The 18,318-nt window shown below is 43.1% G+C and overlaps 1 protein-coding gene and 1 long non-coding RNA gene across 2 annotated transcripts; one reads left to right on the top strand and one right to left on the bottom strand.

Annotated features, from left to right (window-relative positions):
* Positions 1-8,277: 8,277 nt before the first annotated feature.
* On the bottom strand, positions 8,278-9,656 carry LOC131912744 (uncharacterized). Its single transcript, XR_009379701.1, has 2 exons — positions 9,433-9,656; positions 8,278-8,366 (listed from the first exon to the last, which is right to left on the bottom strand). It is a non-coding gene; the product is annotated as an uncharacterized LOC131912744 (long non-coding RNA).
* A 2,681-nt stretch (positions 9,657-12,337) lies between these two features.
* On the top strand, positions 12,338-13,408 carry LOC131913766 (speckle-type POZ protein-like). Its single transcript, XM_059266550.1, has one exon. It carries the CDS (start codon positions 12,338-12,340, stop codon positions 13,406-13,408), a length of 1,071 nt encoding a protein of 356 aa, XP_059122533.1.
* The last annotated feature ends 4,910 nt before the right edge of the window (positions 13,409-18,318 follow it).

Raw genomic sequence — 18,318 nt, forward strand, 5'->3', positions numbered from 1 at the left:
TTATTGGTTCATGTGGGGGGGGGGGAGCTGAAACATGCTTTTTTCTGAGAAGGTCAGAAATGCCAGACTTAAGTCCCCTAAGGCTCTGGAGTGAGAGAGGGTACTGAGCTTGGGTAACTTACCTGGTAGGGTCCTGCAACTAGATAATACAGTAGGGTTCTGAGTGTCCCAGACTTTGGGGTCCACCTGAGAGGCTGGCAAGGGAAATGAAATGTTAGAGCTAGTAGGATGGGTGGCTAGGAGTAGGAGGAGAGGAGCTTCTGACAAGTCTGAGGTAAGTCAAATGGGAGGAGCAAACAAAATAAAAGGTCCTACCTTAGCTAGAAAATCTCTTCCCGTTAGGGGCACAGGGCAGATTAGAACAACTAAAAATGTGTGGGTGAAAGGGATACCCCTGAAAACACAACTAAATGGTAGGGTCTGGTTAGGTAGGTAAGGCTATCTCCCTACCTTGATATAGGGAGACGAGGAGAGTTGGGACCCCAAAAATCCCTTAGGATTGAGTGAGTGGCTCCAGTGCCAAAAGGAAGGAAATGGATCACCCCGATACCGTAATGGCTACCCTAGGTTCCCTGTGAGAGATGGCTGTGGTTGGGCAGGGAACAGGGCACCTTCAATCCTTGCAAATGTCCAAACCTAGGAGATGGGCTGGCAGGTGGTCTCTGTTTGATGTCCCCATGCCACGAGGTGTACACGGGCAGTCAGTTGACCAGTGTCCCTCATGGGGGCACTTTGGACAAGGTGGCCCGCATGGGGCAGGGCAGGCATGAGCCCAGTGGCTTTCTCTACCACACTTAATACAGGGACCCGGAGGCCTTCAGGCAGCTGGTTAGAAAGCTTCTGTCAGCATTTGGCAGTCATGTCTATGGGCTTTTTCATCTCTCCCATGGTACACCTTAAATGCCAGCACTAAGACTTCTGCGTGTGGGGTCAGAGGCCCTCTCTCCAGATGCTTAAGTTAGCCCTAATGTCAGGGAAGCTCTGGGAGACAAAGTGGGTCATAAGGAGCTGTCTGCCCTCTCGACTCTCAGGATTAAGACTCGTATGTGTAAGAGAGCCTTTGTAAGCAGTTCTAGAAAATGAGACAGATTTTTTTTTTTATTATCTTGAATTACATTTTTTAGCTTTTCATAATTTACTGGTTTGAGGACAGCTTTATGAAGACCTGCCAGGAGGCAGGTTGTAAACCAATCCCTAACTAGAGAACCACCTAGGGTATTGTAATTCCAATGAGTCCTGATCGGAACCGCCTTGGCCCCAGGTGGATGGGCAGCATTAGTTTGATGAAACTCGTCTGCATGTATCTTTGTCTGCTCCCAAACTTGTCTGCACTCCTCAGGAAGTAGGTTATTAGAAAGTATTGGGACATATGGACAGGAGAGAAGGAATCAAGAAGGGAGGGTTTAGAACTCAGGTAAGAAAAGATTGGATATAAGGTAACTCTTTCCATCTGCCCATTCTCTGGTAGAAGTTAGATAATTCCTGTAAAATATCGGGGTCTAAGGAGCCATTAGGTGGCCATTTTTTATTATTATCTAAGGGATATTTAGACCTTTTCTTAGTACAAAGGCAGACAAGTTTAGAGGTCTTCAAGTAAGGCATTAAGCTGAGAGGCTTAAGAATTTCCAGAAGACAGCCAGGCGTTAGTGGCACACGCCTTTAATCCCAGCACTGGGAGGCAGAGGCAGGCGGATCTCTGTGAGTTCCAGGACAGGCTCCAAAGCTACACAGAGAAACCATGTCTTGAAAAACCATAAAAAAGAGAATTTACAGAAGACATCCAGGGGAGATATAGGGCTAATAGAGTGGGAAGCTTTCTTTCCCATGACCACAGCAGAGAGAAAAAATAAATAAGAAAGCAAACGTGATCCAAGACTACAATCTCAGGCATCCCCTAGATCAAGTGAGTATTGAGGATTAGCTCAAGTCATTCAATGCTTCGTCAAGCCAGGGAATGAGGGCCAGGGCATAGCCCAAAAAGAAGGGGCCGACAATGACAGGCACAATTCATTCAATGCTTTGTCAAGTGAGAGAATGAGGTTGGGGTTTACACAGCCCTGGGACGGAGGTCCCACATTGAGAACGATATCTCAGACCACAGCTATGGGAGATGACAAGAGACTGAAGCCTGCACTGAGGGCCAGCCATAGCCAATGAAGGCTGTGGACAGGGGGATAACAGCTTTGTAGGAATGGACACCATCACTTGTTTTATGGAAGATGAATCACAGTAAGCAAAATACACTTGTGGTGGTTATTATTGGTTCTCAACTTAACAAGACATGGAATTGACTAAAACCCTAAAATGGAGGGCACAACAGTGAGAAATGCTGTGCTTAAGTTAAGTAGGTAGATCCACTTCAAATACAGACTTTGGAGGTAACATTTTACTGGGATTTCAAGGCCTGAAGACAAACACTTTTAATCCAGATCTTGAAGATGGGAGACACACTCTAAATTCAGCCTCGCCCTCTGCTGGAAGCTTATAGAAGGACATGGAAGAAGGAAGCTGTTACTCTATGCTGACTTGTGCTCACCTTGCAGCAAGTCCATTTTTTCCCTGGCATTAGAGAATACTTCTTCAGAATTGCAGCTTATACTGAAGAGCAGCTGACATGGCCAACCTCCTGGACTGAGTAAGTTCTGGATCCTTGGACTTTCTCTTCACAGCTAGCCATTGTGAGATTAGTAGGACTGCAGCCCTAAGTCATTCTATTAAATCCCTTTTGTTAAGACAGAGGAATTTCCTTGTATATGTTCTGTTCTTCTAGAGAACCCTTGTTCAACATTTTTGATATGAGTGTATAAAATGTTTCAAAATTTCAAAAGTTGTCTATAATTGTCAAAACTAGTTACCTATTAACCTTTGATCCAATCTAGAAAAAATTGGAATGATGTAACAGTCCTTAGTAGCCTAGACTGTCTTCTCTGAAACTAGTATTGAAATCTGGATAGAAAATTTCAGAGACCCAAATTTTCAGCCTTATAGAAGAGGGAACAGAGGAGAAACAGAAACTAAAAATCTAAATCATGTCTGTTATTGAGTCCTACAGGGTGAAGAGAAAACAATTCCTAGTTCTTCATTTTGGATCCAATTTAACCTTCAAACTACCTTTAGGAAAAATGTCAGGGAACTTTCTGGGTCCTGGGACTACACACAGGTCAGCATCCAGAATTTCTCTACAGGTAGACCATCAACAAGTTCTGTTTTATTCTGGAGGAAATTCGGGAACACATTAGAAGCCCAACTTTCTTAATAGGAGTTAATGACAAATGGTGTTTGAGAGTAAACCTGAAGGGAGTGGATGAAGAAAGTGCGGATTACATGTCAGTTTACCTAGTGTTGCTCAGCTGTCTAAAGAGTCCTGTTTGGGCAAAGTTCCAGTTCTCGGTCTTAAATGCTGAAGTAGAGAAAACCCAAGGTGTGAGGAGCCCTATAGTCTTTAGGTTCATAGAAGGCTAAGACTGGTGATTCAAAATGTTCATCCTTCGAGATTTCCTCTTGTCCCATGGGCCTTGGAAGGTGAGCATGGTCCAGCACTCCTTCAGCATCTCTGAACAGAACAGGAAGCCAGGGATCCAGGCTCTCAGGTGCACATTGGCAGATGAGGTAGGAGAGCTGTGGGAGAATTCTCAATTCACAGACTGCTGCCTGGTGGTATCTGGCCAGGAATTTCAGGCTCACAAGGCCATCTTAGCAGCTCGCTCTCCAGTTTTCAGAGCCATGTTTGAACATGACATGGAGGAGAACAAAAGGAACTGTGTTGAGATCCCTGACCTGGAGCCACAAGTCTTCAAGGCAATGATGGACTTCATTTACACTGGGAAGGCACCAGACCTGGACAGCATGGCAGATGCTGTGCTGGCCGGTGCTGACAAATATGGCCTGGAGCGTTTGAAGGTCATGTGTGAGGATGCCCTCTGCAGGGACTTCTCTGTGGAGAATGCTGCCCACACTCTCTACCTGGCTGACCTCCACAGCTCAGAGCTGCTGAAAACCCGGACACTGAATTTCATTACAGCTCATGCTTCTGAGGTTTCTGAGACCTCAAGCTAGAAGACAATGGTGGGTTCATGTCCCCACTTGGTGGCTGAAGCATACCATTCCCTGGCTTCTGCACAGGGTCCATTCCTGGAGCACCCTCTCAGAAGCCTGTAACAATCCAAGGACCTGTTCAGCTGGGACCTACAGGTGTCTTCCAGAAGTAGCAGCCAGTGATGTTACAAATGACACTTGAGTAGACTATGGGATATGTGGATCATTTACAGTGGCACTGGGGAAAAGTAACCAGGCCTCTCCCTCTTTACTATATCCGTAAAGAAGTTGGAATGCTGAGGGGTCAGGTTTGACTCTGCTGTATTCTAGGTAAGTATACAAAACCCTAGTCAAATGACACAAATAAAAATTTTTCAATCAGTTTGTAGGTTCTAGTAGTATTTCTGTTTACAGAACCCCATTTTAGTCCATCCAGCTCTGCTAAGCTGTGCGTGTGTGTGCGGACTCCTCACTGCCACACCAGTATCAGGAGGCCTCTCTCTTCCTTCTTAGCACTTATTTTTGGCAGAGTAGAACATGCCCCATAATGCTCTCATGAAAACTGAGAAAAGTAGGCAAATGTGAGTAGATCATACTCCATCTGACAGAGAAGTATTTTTGGTCCAGGTCAGCAAAAGTCTCATTTGTATTGAAAATGTTGCAGGGCATTGATTCAGGAAGAATTCACACTGTCTAGGTCAATGGTTCTCAACCTTGCTAATGCTCAGACCCTGTAACACATGTGAGGATTATTTCATTGTTACATAGATCTGTAATTTTGCTACTATTATGAGTAATAATGTAAATATCTGATATGCAGGTTTTCTGATATTCTACCTCTTGAAAGCATCCTTAGACCACCAAAGAGTTTGGGACACACAGGTTGGAAACCACAATTCTAGACCATGCATGCCAGAAAACAAGGCAGGCAGATCTTCTCTCTCTGTTTTTTCAGATCCAATCCCCCATTCTCATCCCCAGCTCTGCAGCAGAGCACCCTGAAATCTTCTCTGCACCCCTGTGTGCAGATCCCACACATCTTCCCCTTCTAACCTTTCCACCCCCGACTCATTGCTTTGTCCCAGCTCCCAACCCAGCAAGGACCCTTGCTAACGCACTCTTTCCAGGGAAACAAGTAGGCTGAATGCAGATCCACACCTCTACTTATGCTCCTCTACTTTCAACTTTCCTGGTGTCATCCTCTCCTCTGTAGTAGAAAATCTGCTGTGGTCTCTTTCCTGTCAGACCCTATTCCCACTGGTTCACAAAGATCTTCTTCCCCAATCTTCCTTCCCCAACTCAACCCATCATCCCAGCCTCCAGCAGCAGGCATTCACTAAGAACACACCAGTAGAACAATACAAAGAAATAGGTAAGCCAACTGAAGAACTTCCTCCTTCCCTCCAAATCCAATCCCCCAGTCTCATCCCTAGAATTACAACAGAACACCAGCTGCAGCTTTCTTCCCCACCCACCCACCCACCCAGCTAAAATCTCCTGTGGATTCTACACAAATTCTCCCCCGTTTTTTTTCAAAATATTTTTACTGATTATTTGGAAATTTCACACCATGGATCCTGAGCACTCTTGTTTCCCAGTCCCACTAGTTCTGACACCCCACCAGGACACCAGTTCTGATACCTCCCAAGGACAACAAAGTAGATCTGACCTTGTTGGTGGGGTGGTGGTGCAGGTGAGACAGCCTGAGGGTGAGAGGACAGGAGAGGTGACTGTACTCCTTACTGCCTGCCTCAGTGGGTGAGCTAGCAATGGCAATGCTAGAGAACTCACCTTGTTGCTGTCCATGAGGGAAAGCTGGGAGGCTGACCAACCCAGCTACCACCCAAGCCCAGAACCAGGACTATGAGGTGGCTCATCCAACATTCACCTCATGTATGAACTGCTGGAGCATGTGAAATGGCCAGACCTACAGATCCAAAGCTGCAGGATCTCTGTGACACAAAGGATCTCTATGACACAAGGCAACAACGAAGGTTATCCAAGAGGAGTCCCAGTGAGGACCCATGTAGGAGAAGCCAGAGACCTCAGATCAGAACAATGACTCATTGCAATGAACACTTACAAGTAAAGATGTAAAGTAAAGTAAAGATGGACTAAAGGGTACACAGTGGGACTCACTATGTCACACTACAGCCTCTACTCTGGGACTTTATTTTTGTATGGTAGTTAGTTTGGTTGTTTTTGTTTTGATTTTTTTGTTTCTCTTTTGAATTTTGTTTTGTTTTGTGGGAGAGGTTGTAACGTTGGAGGGTGGATATGAAGGGACAGGGAGATGGATGGATTGGGATGTATGACGTGAAACCCACAAATAATCAATAAAAAATTGAATTAAAAAAGCCAAGCATTTAATCTTAGCCCTCAGGAGGCTGAGGTAGGCAGATCTCTGCATTTTTGAGTCCAGCTTTCTCTTTAGATTGGGTTCAGACAGCCAAGATGATGGAATAGCTCTGAAAAACTAGTTTGTTCTCTAAAGCTTTGGCAGTCTGAAATATTTTAGCAGGAATTCAAGAGGTGTGGGGGACCAGCTCCCACCTTTTACAGGGTTCCTATGAGGAGGAGAGAGGAATACAGAACTTAGAGTGAAAGGCCTAGCTGAGAAGAAGGAAGACAGAAATACAAGATAGCTTCAGGAGGACCTGGGTCAATACCCAAGGGCCCAGAACTTTATTCAAAAGGGCTTTTTATAACAATGCCAAGGGGAGGAGAATAAGACCTCCCCCTTGTAGATACAACCAAGTATAGACCCTTCCAAACACCTGGCATCCAGGCCCATGGTCCAGTCATCCTCTTATGCAGTCCTGCTAGGTAAAGCAAGTACGGATCTCACTAGGAAACCTCTGTAGGCTCCCACAAAGAGGTAGGTAGTCATGATTTCATTCCTATGTCCCTTGTTCTTTCTTTTTTGATGGCTTTTTACTCTGCATGTCTGGCTCTCCTAGAAGATGCTCTATGGACCAAGTTAGCCTCAGACACATAGAGTTGGGTCAGCCTTTGCCTTCAGACTACTGTGGTCAAAGCCATAGTCTACCACATCATGCCTACCTAGTTCATGAATTTCTATTTAATTACCTTAACCACATTGTTAGTTTTTAGTTAGTGGTTTAGAAAGCTTGTCTTTAACATTAATAAAGAACATCAAGACTTTATTATTGTTATTATCATTATTATTATTTTTATTAGTATACTTAAAGCATCATCATCATCATCATCATCATCATTACTATTAATTTGTGATATGATCTCACTAGGTAGTTATGCCTATCTAGAATTCCTGATGTAGAGCAGATTGGTCCCCAAGTCTTACACTCTGTGAGTGCTGAGAGATTAGAGATGTGAATCCCCATGTCCCTGAAAGACCCTAACCCTTCAGGCTTACCCCCCCCCCCCAAGCCCCAGGAGAATGAGGAACTAAAAAGCTAGTTCCAAGGGCAAACTGACTCAGCCACCCCTGCCACAATGTAACAACATAAACAGATTTCTGTTAAGAGATGCAACAACTGTGACAGGGATAATTTCAAGTGTTCCAGGAAAGACCACTGTGACCTTTGTGTAAACTTCACTCCCACCCTGATACCCCCCTTCAGGTTTCGGGAAGAATGTGCATGGGATGTGACTGTACCCACCCTGTGATCAGGCCATGATCTTGTGAAATTAGCCTCTAGCCATAAATCAATCGAAACGAAATTGTATGGGAATTGTAAGCTTATGGCTTTTGTGGGTTTTTCCTTTAAAAGTACCCATGTGGCTGCAGTAGGCACGACCCTTGCTCTTGGGAGGAGAGTAGCCCGACTGACTGTACAGCCGCATCAATAAACCTCTTGCTGTTTACATCAACTGGACTGGAGTCTGGGTTCTTGGGGCGTCCAACCGAGAAGGTAGTACCCTGGGTCTGGGGTCTATCATCCCCACACAACAAAGAATGAGTAACATCCACTTCAGAATTACAGTGCCAAGTGTTCTGTGTCATTGCCGGAACCAGTTCTCTTTGGCACAGTGATGATGAGCCTTAAGAAAGGAAGAAATGAAGGGAAGGCCCAAGGAGGGTAAATTGTGAAAATATAGTTCAGAAGTAGGGAACTTGCCTAACATGTTGGACATTCCTGACTTTATCTCCTGCAAAACACACAGATACAGCTGCCCACAGATGACAGCATGCATATGTGCAATACCACAGAGAGAAGAATGCTGCCTGGAGATCAAGTAGAGGATGTCAGAGACTCATTGAATATTTAAGATTTATTTAGTCTCCAGTGCATTCCTTAAAGGGGTCAAGAGTCAGGATGGGTGGTGCTCATGCATAATCTTCTTACCTGCGAGGATGAGGTAAAAGGGATGTGGGTTCAAGGTTAGCCTGGCTCTGTAGCAAGATAGTCTTAAAATAAAAACAACAAAAAAAATAAAAACAAACCAATGAAGTAAATGTATATACATATGTGGAGACACAGAGACCATGAGAAAAATCTCATTCTGCTTTGGGCAGGGGGCAAGGGAAAAATCAAGCCAAATTCAAAGGTGGAGAGAAATGTCTTATGTCTCCCTGTTGTTTTCTTCCATCTCTTCATGCTGTATAAAGCCCAGGCCAGAGGACTCTTGATTACATCACCTAAGGCTCTGAATGCTAGAGTACATAGGGCCTACCACCTACATTCCACTAATTTAAGAATATTTTTTCGCTGGGCGGTGGTGGTCCTGGCCTTTAATCCCATCACTGGGGAGGCAGAGGCAGGCAGATCTCTGTGAGTTCGAGGCTGGCCTGGTCTACAAAGCCAGTTCCAGGAAAGGCGCAAAGCTACACAGAGAAAACCTGTCTCGAAAAACCAAACCAGAAAAAAAAAAAAAAGAATATGTTTTCAGTATGTCTTATTCCTGCCCTTGCCAATCATTTTTCTATTGTCTCTCTAAGGATTTAAGAGGTCAAACATTTGATACCAGGCCTCAAAAGGCAGAGGTAGGCAGATCTCTATGTTTTCCGCCAGCTTGGTCTATAGAATGAGTTCAAAGACAGTCAAGACTGTGGAAGGACACTCCCTTTCAAAAACAGAAAGGGAAAGAACCCAAATCAGGCTGAAAGTTACTTTTCATTGTGTGTATGGTTAACCCATACAGCTCAAGATACTCTTGGGACAGGCTTAGGAGGATTGCTTATATGCAGGAAGGTCATTGTGAAAAATATCTAGAAATAGGTCAAATTAACTATATTTCCTCCATATATGTAATGAATGTATAATTTAATCTTCCTTCTTTGGCTTAGACTTGCATTGGGAAACAGAGGAAGTAGGAATCCTGAATGTTTGATAGGTGTGTCTGGGCATACCAAATCAGAACTTGTCTCCAAAACCAAAAGAAACTCAATAAGACCCCAGTCAAGGTCCATACCCTTAAATATGTCCTCCTCCTCAAAGAACAGATTCTGATGCTGGAAACAGTGATGTCCTTCTTTAATTATATTCAGGATGCAATGGCAGTCTGCAGTTGGCAGCCTGGAATACACAGGGAGTTTAAGGGGAGCCTTGGGAAACAGTTCATTTGAGTTGAGGCTGTCCTTCTAAGTGGCTTAAACTCAAAAACCCAAACACACAAAAATTAAATGTAAGAGAAAGCAAAACAAGTCTAGTATAATTTTTTAAAACAAGAGTTTAGCAGAGACATCATCATCAAGGAGAATATGTAAGTGGTGAATAATATATAGTTATTAAAAAATGAAGTAGCACCAATTAAAGGTGTATCCCCAAGCCTCTAGGTCTGGATTAAAGGTGTGTATCTTCCTTCCTCAAAAGTCCTTGTTTAACATGGATCTATCTACTTCAACTTAAGCAATAATTTCTCACAGGTGTGCTCTCAATTTTGGTGTTTTGTTCATTCCAGATATAGTCAAGTTGAGAACCAAGAATAGCCATCACAAGGGTGTGTTATTTCTTGTGGTTAGTCTTCCATCAGTAAGGGATCATGTCAACATTTGCACAGCTATTATTTACTCTTGTATGTTATTACAATGACTGCTGCTATAAACACTATCAGGGAAGGGGTGTTTTCCTTAACTTGTCAGTGGTCTTAGTTTTCACAACATGGATGGCAGGTGAAGACCTTATACATGGTAAGGTGAAATCAGAGCCAGGAACCCCTGAAGGTGACTCTATTCTTTCCTCCTTTTATTCCATCCAGACCCACAGTCCCAGGATGACTCCAACAAACTTTAGTGGTGGTTTCTCCCCTGCCTCTCAGATAATCCTACTTGGAAACAGTCTTCCAGATCCATCTAAGGGCACCAAGATAAACAAAATCAGAAACAATAGGTGCCACTTAGCAAAATGGAATCAAGGTCAGACATGTGTTTTAAACAAACTTAGTAAAATAGCATAATCACTAAAAGTCTCCCCACCAGAAAACAAAAAAAAAGCCCAGGACCAGAGAGTTTGAGGGAAGCAGTATCTGCCACTCGGACCCCAAACCCACATGGAGAATAGTCACTGATGCTACTAGTTAGTCACCTGCCAAAGGTTCCTAAGAGGAAACAAAAATTTAGGCAGCATAACCAGTTGATAGATGTATTCTGTATTTAGGGATGAACAGCACTGGAATCAGACTTTCAGGAGAGCTAGGCTGGGAATTGCTGAGTTGATTGAATCACTGAGGTATCTTCATGTCTTCTAGGCTTAGTGAATCTCTCCAGACCTGATGAACTGGAGAGAGATGATAGATGCGGGGAGCATTTAACAGATCACATTCTAAGGGGAACAGTCTCAAAACCCCTTCTTTGGTAACTGTTGAATATTTTCTGCACTATTTGGAAACCAGAATGTGGTCTCACTTTTTAAAAATGGTTTGCTTATTTATTTAAAGTTTTTTTTCACTTTACATACCACACCCTGTTATCCTATCTCTCTTTGAAGTCCTAGCAAAGTAAGTATGGAAGTTGAAAGTTTAAAGAGGACAGAACTCACCAGTGAAGGATGAAAATTATGAGGTATTAAGAAGCTGAAACTTGGCAGTAAACATGATGGAGTTGAGAAGCACTTAGGATCTTCTCATAGCACACCCTTCCATAAAACATTGGAAGAGTGTTTTCAAAGAGGATTATCTGAGGGGGAGGGAGAGACCACTATCGAAAGTTGGTGGTGCCACCCTGGGGACTGTGAATCTGGATGAATAAAAGGCAGGAAAAAAGCCTGTCACTTTCAGGGTTCCCTCCTGGCTCTGCTTCTTACCCACCGTATATGAATTCTTACTCCCTGACCTCCATGTTGTGAACCCTGAGTCCCCTGACAGGGTAAGGAAAACACCTCTCCTGGATCATGTTAGAGGCAGGAATTAGTGTAAAACCCCTATAAGAGTAGATAACAGCTCTGTGGAATGGACACAAACCCTTATTTTACAGAAGATGAACCACAGAAAGCAAAATACACTTTTGGTGGTTATTCTTGATTCTCAACCCAGCTAGATATGGAATTAACTAAAATCCTAATATGGAGGACAAAACTGTGAGAAATGTTTTGCTTAAGTTGAAGTAGGTAGATACACTTCAAATACAGACTTTGAAAGTAAAAAGAAACAAACATCTAATCCGAATCTCAGGGCCTGAAGACACACACCTTTAATCCAGATCTTGAGTCTGGAAGACACACCCTAAATTGGGCCACACCCTCTGTTGGAAGCATATAAAAGGACATGGAAGGAGGAAGCTCTTGCTCTTTGCCTGCTTGCCCTCACCTTGTAGCAAGACCATTCCTTCCCTGGCATTAGAGAATTTTCCTTCAGAATTCCAGCATATACTGAAGACCCAGGGACACATCCAACCTCCTGGACTGAGTAAGTACTAGATCTTTGGCTTCCCTTCACAGCTAGCCAATGTGGGAATAGCAGGACTGCAGCCCTAGTCATTCTAATGAATCCCCTTTGTTCGTACACAGAAAGATTAATTATACATGTTCTGTTACTCTGCAGAACCCTAGTATAACATTTTTGATATGAGTGTATAAAATGTTCCAAATTTTCAAAAGTTATCTATAATTATGAAAACTGGGTACCTATTGACCCAAGATTTAATCTAGAAAAAAATGGAGTGATGTAAGAGTCCCTAGTAGCCTACACTGTCTTCTCTGAAACTAGTATTGAAATCTGGATAGAAAATTTCAGACCCAAGTTTCCACCCTCATAGAAGATGGGACAGAAATAGAAACTAAAAATCTAAACCAGGTCTATTATTGTATCCCACAGAGTGAAGATAAAACACTTGCTAGTTCTTCATTTTGGATCCAGTTTAACCTTCAAACTACCTCCAGAAATGTCAGGGGACCAGACATCCCAGAGATGTGACCACACCCAAATCAGCATCCAGAATATTTTCTACAGGTGGACCATCAGCAACTTTCGTTTTCTTCTGGAGGAAATTCAGGAAAGCATTAGAAGCCCAACTTTCTCAATAGGAGCCAATGACAAATGGTGTTTGAGAATACACCCGAAGGGAGTGGATGAAGAAAGTGCAGATTACCTGTCAGTTTACCTAGTGTTGCTCAGCTGTCTAAAGAGTCCTGTTTGGGCAAAGTTCCAGTTCTTGATATTAAGCACCGATGGAGAGACAACCCACGGTGAGAGCAAAACTATAGTCTCTAGGTTCGAGCCAGGTGTTGAACTGGGATTTAAAAAGTTCATCCTTCGAAACTTCCTCTTGTCCTTTGTGCCTTGGCTTCTCCCAGATGACAAGCTCAACCTCCTCTGCAAGGTGAGCATGGTTGACGACTCTTTGAGCACCTCTGACCAGAACAGAAAGCCAAGATTTCAGGTTCCTAGATGCACCTTGGCAGATGAGCTAGGAGAGCTGTGGGAGAATTCCCACATCACGGACTGCTGCCTGGTGGTATCTGGCCAGGAATTTCAGGCTCACAAGGCCATCTTAGCAGCTCGATCTCCAGTTTTCAGAGCCATGTTTGAACATGACATGAAGGAGAGCAGAAAGAATCGCTTTGAGATCCCCAACCTGGAGCCGCAAGTCTTCAAGGCAATGATGGGCTTCATTTATACTGGAAAAACACCAGACCTTGAAAGCATGGCAGATGTTCTGCTGGCAGCTGCTGACAAGTATGGCCTGGAGCGTTTGAAGGTCATGTGTGAGGATGCCCTCTGCAGGGACCTCTCTGTGGAGAATGCTGCCCACACTCTTGTCCTGGCTGACCTCCATAGAGCAGGGCATCTGAAAACCCAGGCACTGGATTTCATTACAGCACATGCTTCTGAGATCTCTGAGACCTCAGGCTGGAAGACAATGGTGGAGTCACGTCCCCACTTGCTAGCTGAATCATACCATTCCCTGGCTTCTGCTCACCACTCTTTCCGGCAGCCCACCTCAAACGCCTAAATCAACCCTAGTACCTGGTCAGCTGTGACCTATATGTGTCTCCCAGAAGCAGCAGCCAGTGTAGAGTTTGATTACACCTGGGTAGACTATGGGACCTATGTAGCATTTACAGTGAATCTGGAGAAAGACAGATGGTGGATGAGACTTTAATACAGGTGGAAATGAGTTGAATGGAAGGCTGGGGAAGGGGAAGGTCTGGACTCTGGTACAATCTACTCAGCCTTTTCCCTGCTGCTGTACTGGTTTGATTTTTGTCCAATGAGTTGTAAACTGGAATTCATATTAATTGCTGGCCCCAAGCACATTACAACAGGGTTTCTTTGGAGAAACTTGTCTGAATTGGACCTAGCAGAACATATGGTCAAGGACTCAGAAAGGAAAAAAACAACCTGAATATTTGATTATAAGAGAAGGGGAAGAGAATGAAGACATTTTTCTCCAAACTCAGTGTGTGGGAATGGAGAGATGACTCAGTTGGCAAAAGCAATTGTTGCTCTTGTAGAGGATCCTTGTAAAGTTCTCCTCTTGTCTCTATGAGCACAAACATCTCTGTAGACAGTACTTAACCCCCAAAATACAAAATGAATAAAAATTTTAAAATCAGCTTGTGGATTCCAGCAGTGTTTTTGTTTAAAGAAAGCCATTTTAGTCCATCCAGATCTGCTCAGCTGTTGAAGTTTGTGGTACTGTGTTTCCCAAAATGTTGTGTACCTTAATAAACTTATCTGGGGTCAGAGAACAGAAAAGGTACTAGTTAGGCAGTGATAGCACACGCCTTTAATCCTAGCATTCCAGAGGCAGAAATCCATGAGTTCAAGGATACAGACAGGCATGTTGACTCATCACGCCTTTAATCCCTGAAAGCAAGCCTTTAATCCCAGGGAGTGGTGGTAGTAAGTAGAAAGGTATATAAGGCTTGAGGACCAGAAATTAGAAGCATTTGGCTGGTTAAGCTTTCAGGCTTTGGAGCAACACAGTTCAGCTGAGATTTATTCTGGATGAGGACTCAGAGGCTTTCAGTCTGAGGAAACAAGACCAGCTGAAGAACTGGCAAGGTGAGATAGCTGTGGCTTGTTCTGTCTCTCTGATCTACCAGCATTGACCCCAATAACTGGCCTCAGGTTTGATTTTATTAATAATAATTTTTAAGATTCATGCTACATCTGGCGCCTAAAGTTTGTGTTACGAATTCATGAAAAAGCCTCTTGCCTTTGGACTTGTGGGCCCCAGCTCTGGCCCGAGCTACACTCAGCCGGTTGTGGTGGCATGCCAGTAGGATTTACTGAAGGAGGCAGAGGCAGGAGGATCCCAAGTTTGAGGCCAGCCTAGGAGGCTTGGGAGAAGCTTCAGCCCAGACTGAGCCACAAACAGCAGTGGGACCATGGAGGCAGTGGCTACTGCTCCACGTTGCCAGCTCCTTCTCATCATGTTGATGACTGCAGTGATGTTGCTATCTGGGAAGAAAGGTTTACTGCTGCTTGTTCAGAGAAGGATTGCCAGGACCATCGTGTTACAAGAAAGCATCAGCAAAGGTCAGTTTGGAAAAGTTTGGCAAGACAAATTGTTGGGAGAAATTGCTGTGAAGATATTCTCTTCTAGGGAAGAACATTCATGGTTCAAAGAGACAGACATTTATCAGACTGTGATTGCTCCAAACCATAGAGGAGGCACACACACACACACACACACACACACACACACACACACACACACAAACACAAATGTCTGCAGGGAACCATGACCATGCCTAACAGCGACTTTGAAATGTTCAGAAAGATGACAGAATTCCAAAACGATGATTCCACATGGACTATGATAAAACAATTAAGCCGATTAACACCATAGAAAGATTGACTTTGGACTACAAACTGGTCAGGACAATTTCAAGATGACTAGCTGAGATGATCCAGCCTGACAGACTACTCGAGCAAGGACTTGTGACAAGCCATTGAACTTTCTTATTACGCAGAGACTGGACAAATGATACAGGACTTGACAATTAACCCAAAAATTTTCTTTTCAAGATTCCCTAAAGATATCTTCACCCCTAGAAAGAAAAAAGAAAAAGAGAATAAATTGAGATAGATCATTGAATCTACTCTGAGAAAAATGATAAAGAAATAATAGGATAAATAGGTAGATCACTGAATCTACACTGAAGAAAAAGGGGAAGATATAAAAATGACAAAAGGTAGACTACTGAATATATTATGAAAAGAAAAAAGAGAGAATATGGATATGATAAGATAAAAAGGGAGATTATGGAACATACCTTTAAAAAGGAACTACTGGTTTTAAATAAGAAGTAATGAAAATTTTTTGGTCTGAGTTTATCAGATGTTACTGGACTGGACATTGTTAATATACATAATGGAGTTTTTATCTGAATCTGTCAAATGTTAATCGACTAGACATCGTTAATGTAATCTTCACTGTGTATATTGTATATACTTATTGGACATAATTTTTCTTGTATTAGTTATAAGCTTTTTTAAATTTTAGACAAAAAGAGGAAATGTGGTACTGTGTTTCCCAAAATATTGTGTAAAATATTGGAAAAGCCACTAGTTAGGCAGTGATAGCACACACCTTTAATCCTAGCATTCCAGAGGCAGAAATCCATGAGTTCAAGGATACAGACAGGCATGGTGACTTATCACGCCTTTAATCCCTGAAAGCAAGCCTTTAATCCCAGGGAGTGGTGGTAGAAAGCAGAAAGGTAAGGCCGGGCAGTGGTGGCACATGCCTTTAATCCCAGCACTCGGGAGGCAGAGGAAGGCAGATCTCTGAGTATAGGCCAGCCTGGGCTACCAAGTGAGTTCCAGAAAAGGGGCAAAGCTATACAGAGAAACCTTGTCTCAAAAAACCAAAAAAAAAAAAAAAAAGAAAGAAAAAAAAAAGAAAAAAAAAGCAGAAAGGTATATAAGGCGTGAGGACCAGAAATTAGAAGCATTTGGCTGGTTAAGCTTTCAGGCTTTGGAGCAACACAGTTCAGCTGAGATTCATTCTGGATGAGGACTCAGAGGCTTCCAGTCTGAGGAAACAGGACCAGCTGAGGAACTGGCAAGGTGAGATAGCTGTGGCTTGTTCTGTCTCTCTGATCTACCAGCATTGACCCCAATAACTGGTCTCAGGTTTGATTTTATTAATAAGAATTTTTAAGATTCATGCTACAGAAGTTTGTTCAGTGTCTTCACTGACACACACACACACACACACACACACACACACACACACACACACACGTCAATGAAAGGAAACCTAATGAAATTTTGTTATGTTCATAGATTGGTACCTAGCCCAATCGTCAACTTTGGTGGTATTGTGTTCCCCAAAATATTTTGCACCCTAATAAACTTATCTGGGGTCAGAGAACGGACCACTAGATGCAGCCACTAGATGCAAAGGCTGGAAAATGGTGGCACTCACGCCTTTAATCCTAGCATTCCAGAGGCAGAAATTACTCAGGATCTCTGTGAGTTCAAGGCCACATTGGAAACAGCCAGGCATAGTGACTCATGCCTTTAATACCAGAAAGTGAGCCTTTAAACCCAGGGAGTGTTGGCAGAAAGCAGAAAGATATATAAGGCGTGAAGACCAGAAACTAGAAGCTTTTGGCTGGCTAAGCTTTTAGGCTTTTAGCAACAGTTCAGCTGAGATTCATTCTGGATAAGGATTCAGAGGCTTCCAGTCTGAGGAAATAGGATCAGCTGAGGAATTGGCAAGATGAGGTAGCTGTGGCTGTTCTGTCTCTCTGATCTTCCAGTATTCACCCCAATACCTGGCTTCCAGGTTTGATTTTACTAATGAGACCTTTTAAGATTCCTGCTACAGTCAACAGTAGGCTTTCTTCAGCAGCTGATGTGAGCAGATACTGAGATTCACAGACAAACATTAGGCACAGCACAGGGTGTAGCTAGAGTTTTCCTGTCTGACCCACAGTCAGGACAAATCTCTGTCACCCACCAGTCCCACAGCCACTCAGACGCGACCAAGTAAACACAGAGACTTATATTGGTTACAAACTGTATGGCCGTGGCAGGCTTCTTGCTAACTGTTCTTACAGCTTAACTTAATCCATTTCCATTAATCTATACCTTGCCACATGGCTCATGGCTTACAGGCATCTTCACATGCTGTTTGTCATCGTGGCAGCTGGCAGTGTCTCTCTGACTCAGCCTTCCACTTCCCAGCTTTATTCTCCTGTTTGTCCTGCCTATACTTCCTGCCTGGTCACTGGCCAATCAGTGATTTATTTATTGACTAATGAGCAACACATTTGCCATGCAGACTATCCCACAGCACTTCCCCTTTTCTTTTTTTCTTTTTCTTTTTTTTTTTTTCAAAAAGGAAGGTTTTAACCTTAACAAAGTAAAATTACATATAATTTGGGAATTTGGGTGTAGCTTCTCTTACTACTGCCTTCTGGAGGTGGGCGCTGTATCTTATGGGGACACAAAAAAAATTTTAGGATTATGGAATAGTCCATGAGGGTGTATCGTCTAAGCCATTTGCCTTCAAACCATTCTGGATGTTGGATCATCTGGGCCATGGTGTCATTGGAGACCTTTCAGGGGGTCTTGGCTGGTCAAACCTGATGTATGTTAATCTGGAACAAATCCATAGCCTCTGGCTTTCTGTGGGAACTAAAGCAGAGTCTCCTTTCCAGAGCAACACATCCTTCCATCCAAATTTTGAAGTCAAGGTATCTTTAAAATATACATATTGGTTTAACTCAACATCTTTTACGATCAAATGCTTTTCTGCAGTTAAAAATCCCAAAGACAACACAATCCAGATTCTCTGTGTAATATTCATCTTTATGTGGCTTATTTTTTATATTAATTTTACTGTCTCTTTAAAGACTTTATTTTTTTAAAACTATGTGTTTCTTTATATAACTGTATATA

The sequence above is a fragment of the Peromyscus eremicus genome, chromosome 6, assembly GCF_949786415.1.
Source record: "Peromyscus eremicus chromosome 6, PerEre_H2_v1, whole genome shotgun sequence".
Classification (NCBI taxonomy): Eukaryota; Metazoa; Chordata; class Mammalia; order Rodentia; family Cricetidae; genus Peromyscus; species Peromyscus eremicus.

Bases quoted from the DNA above. Each gene is read 5' to 3' on its own strand.
- LOC131913766 (XM_059266550.1), top strand. From the start codon at position 12,338: ATGTCAGGGGACCAGACATCCCAGAGATGTGACCACACCCAAATCAGC.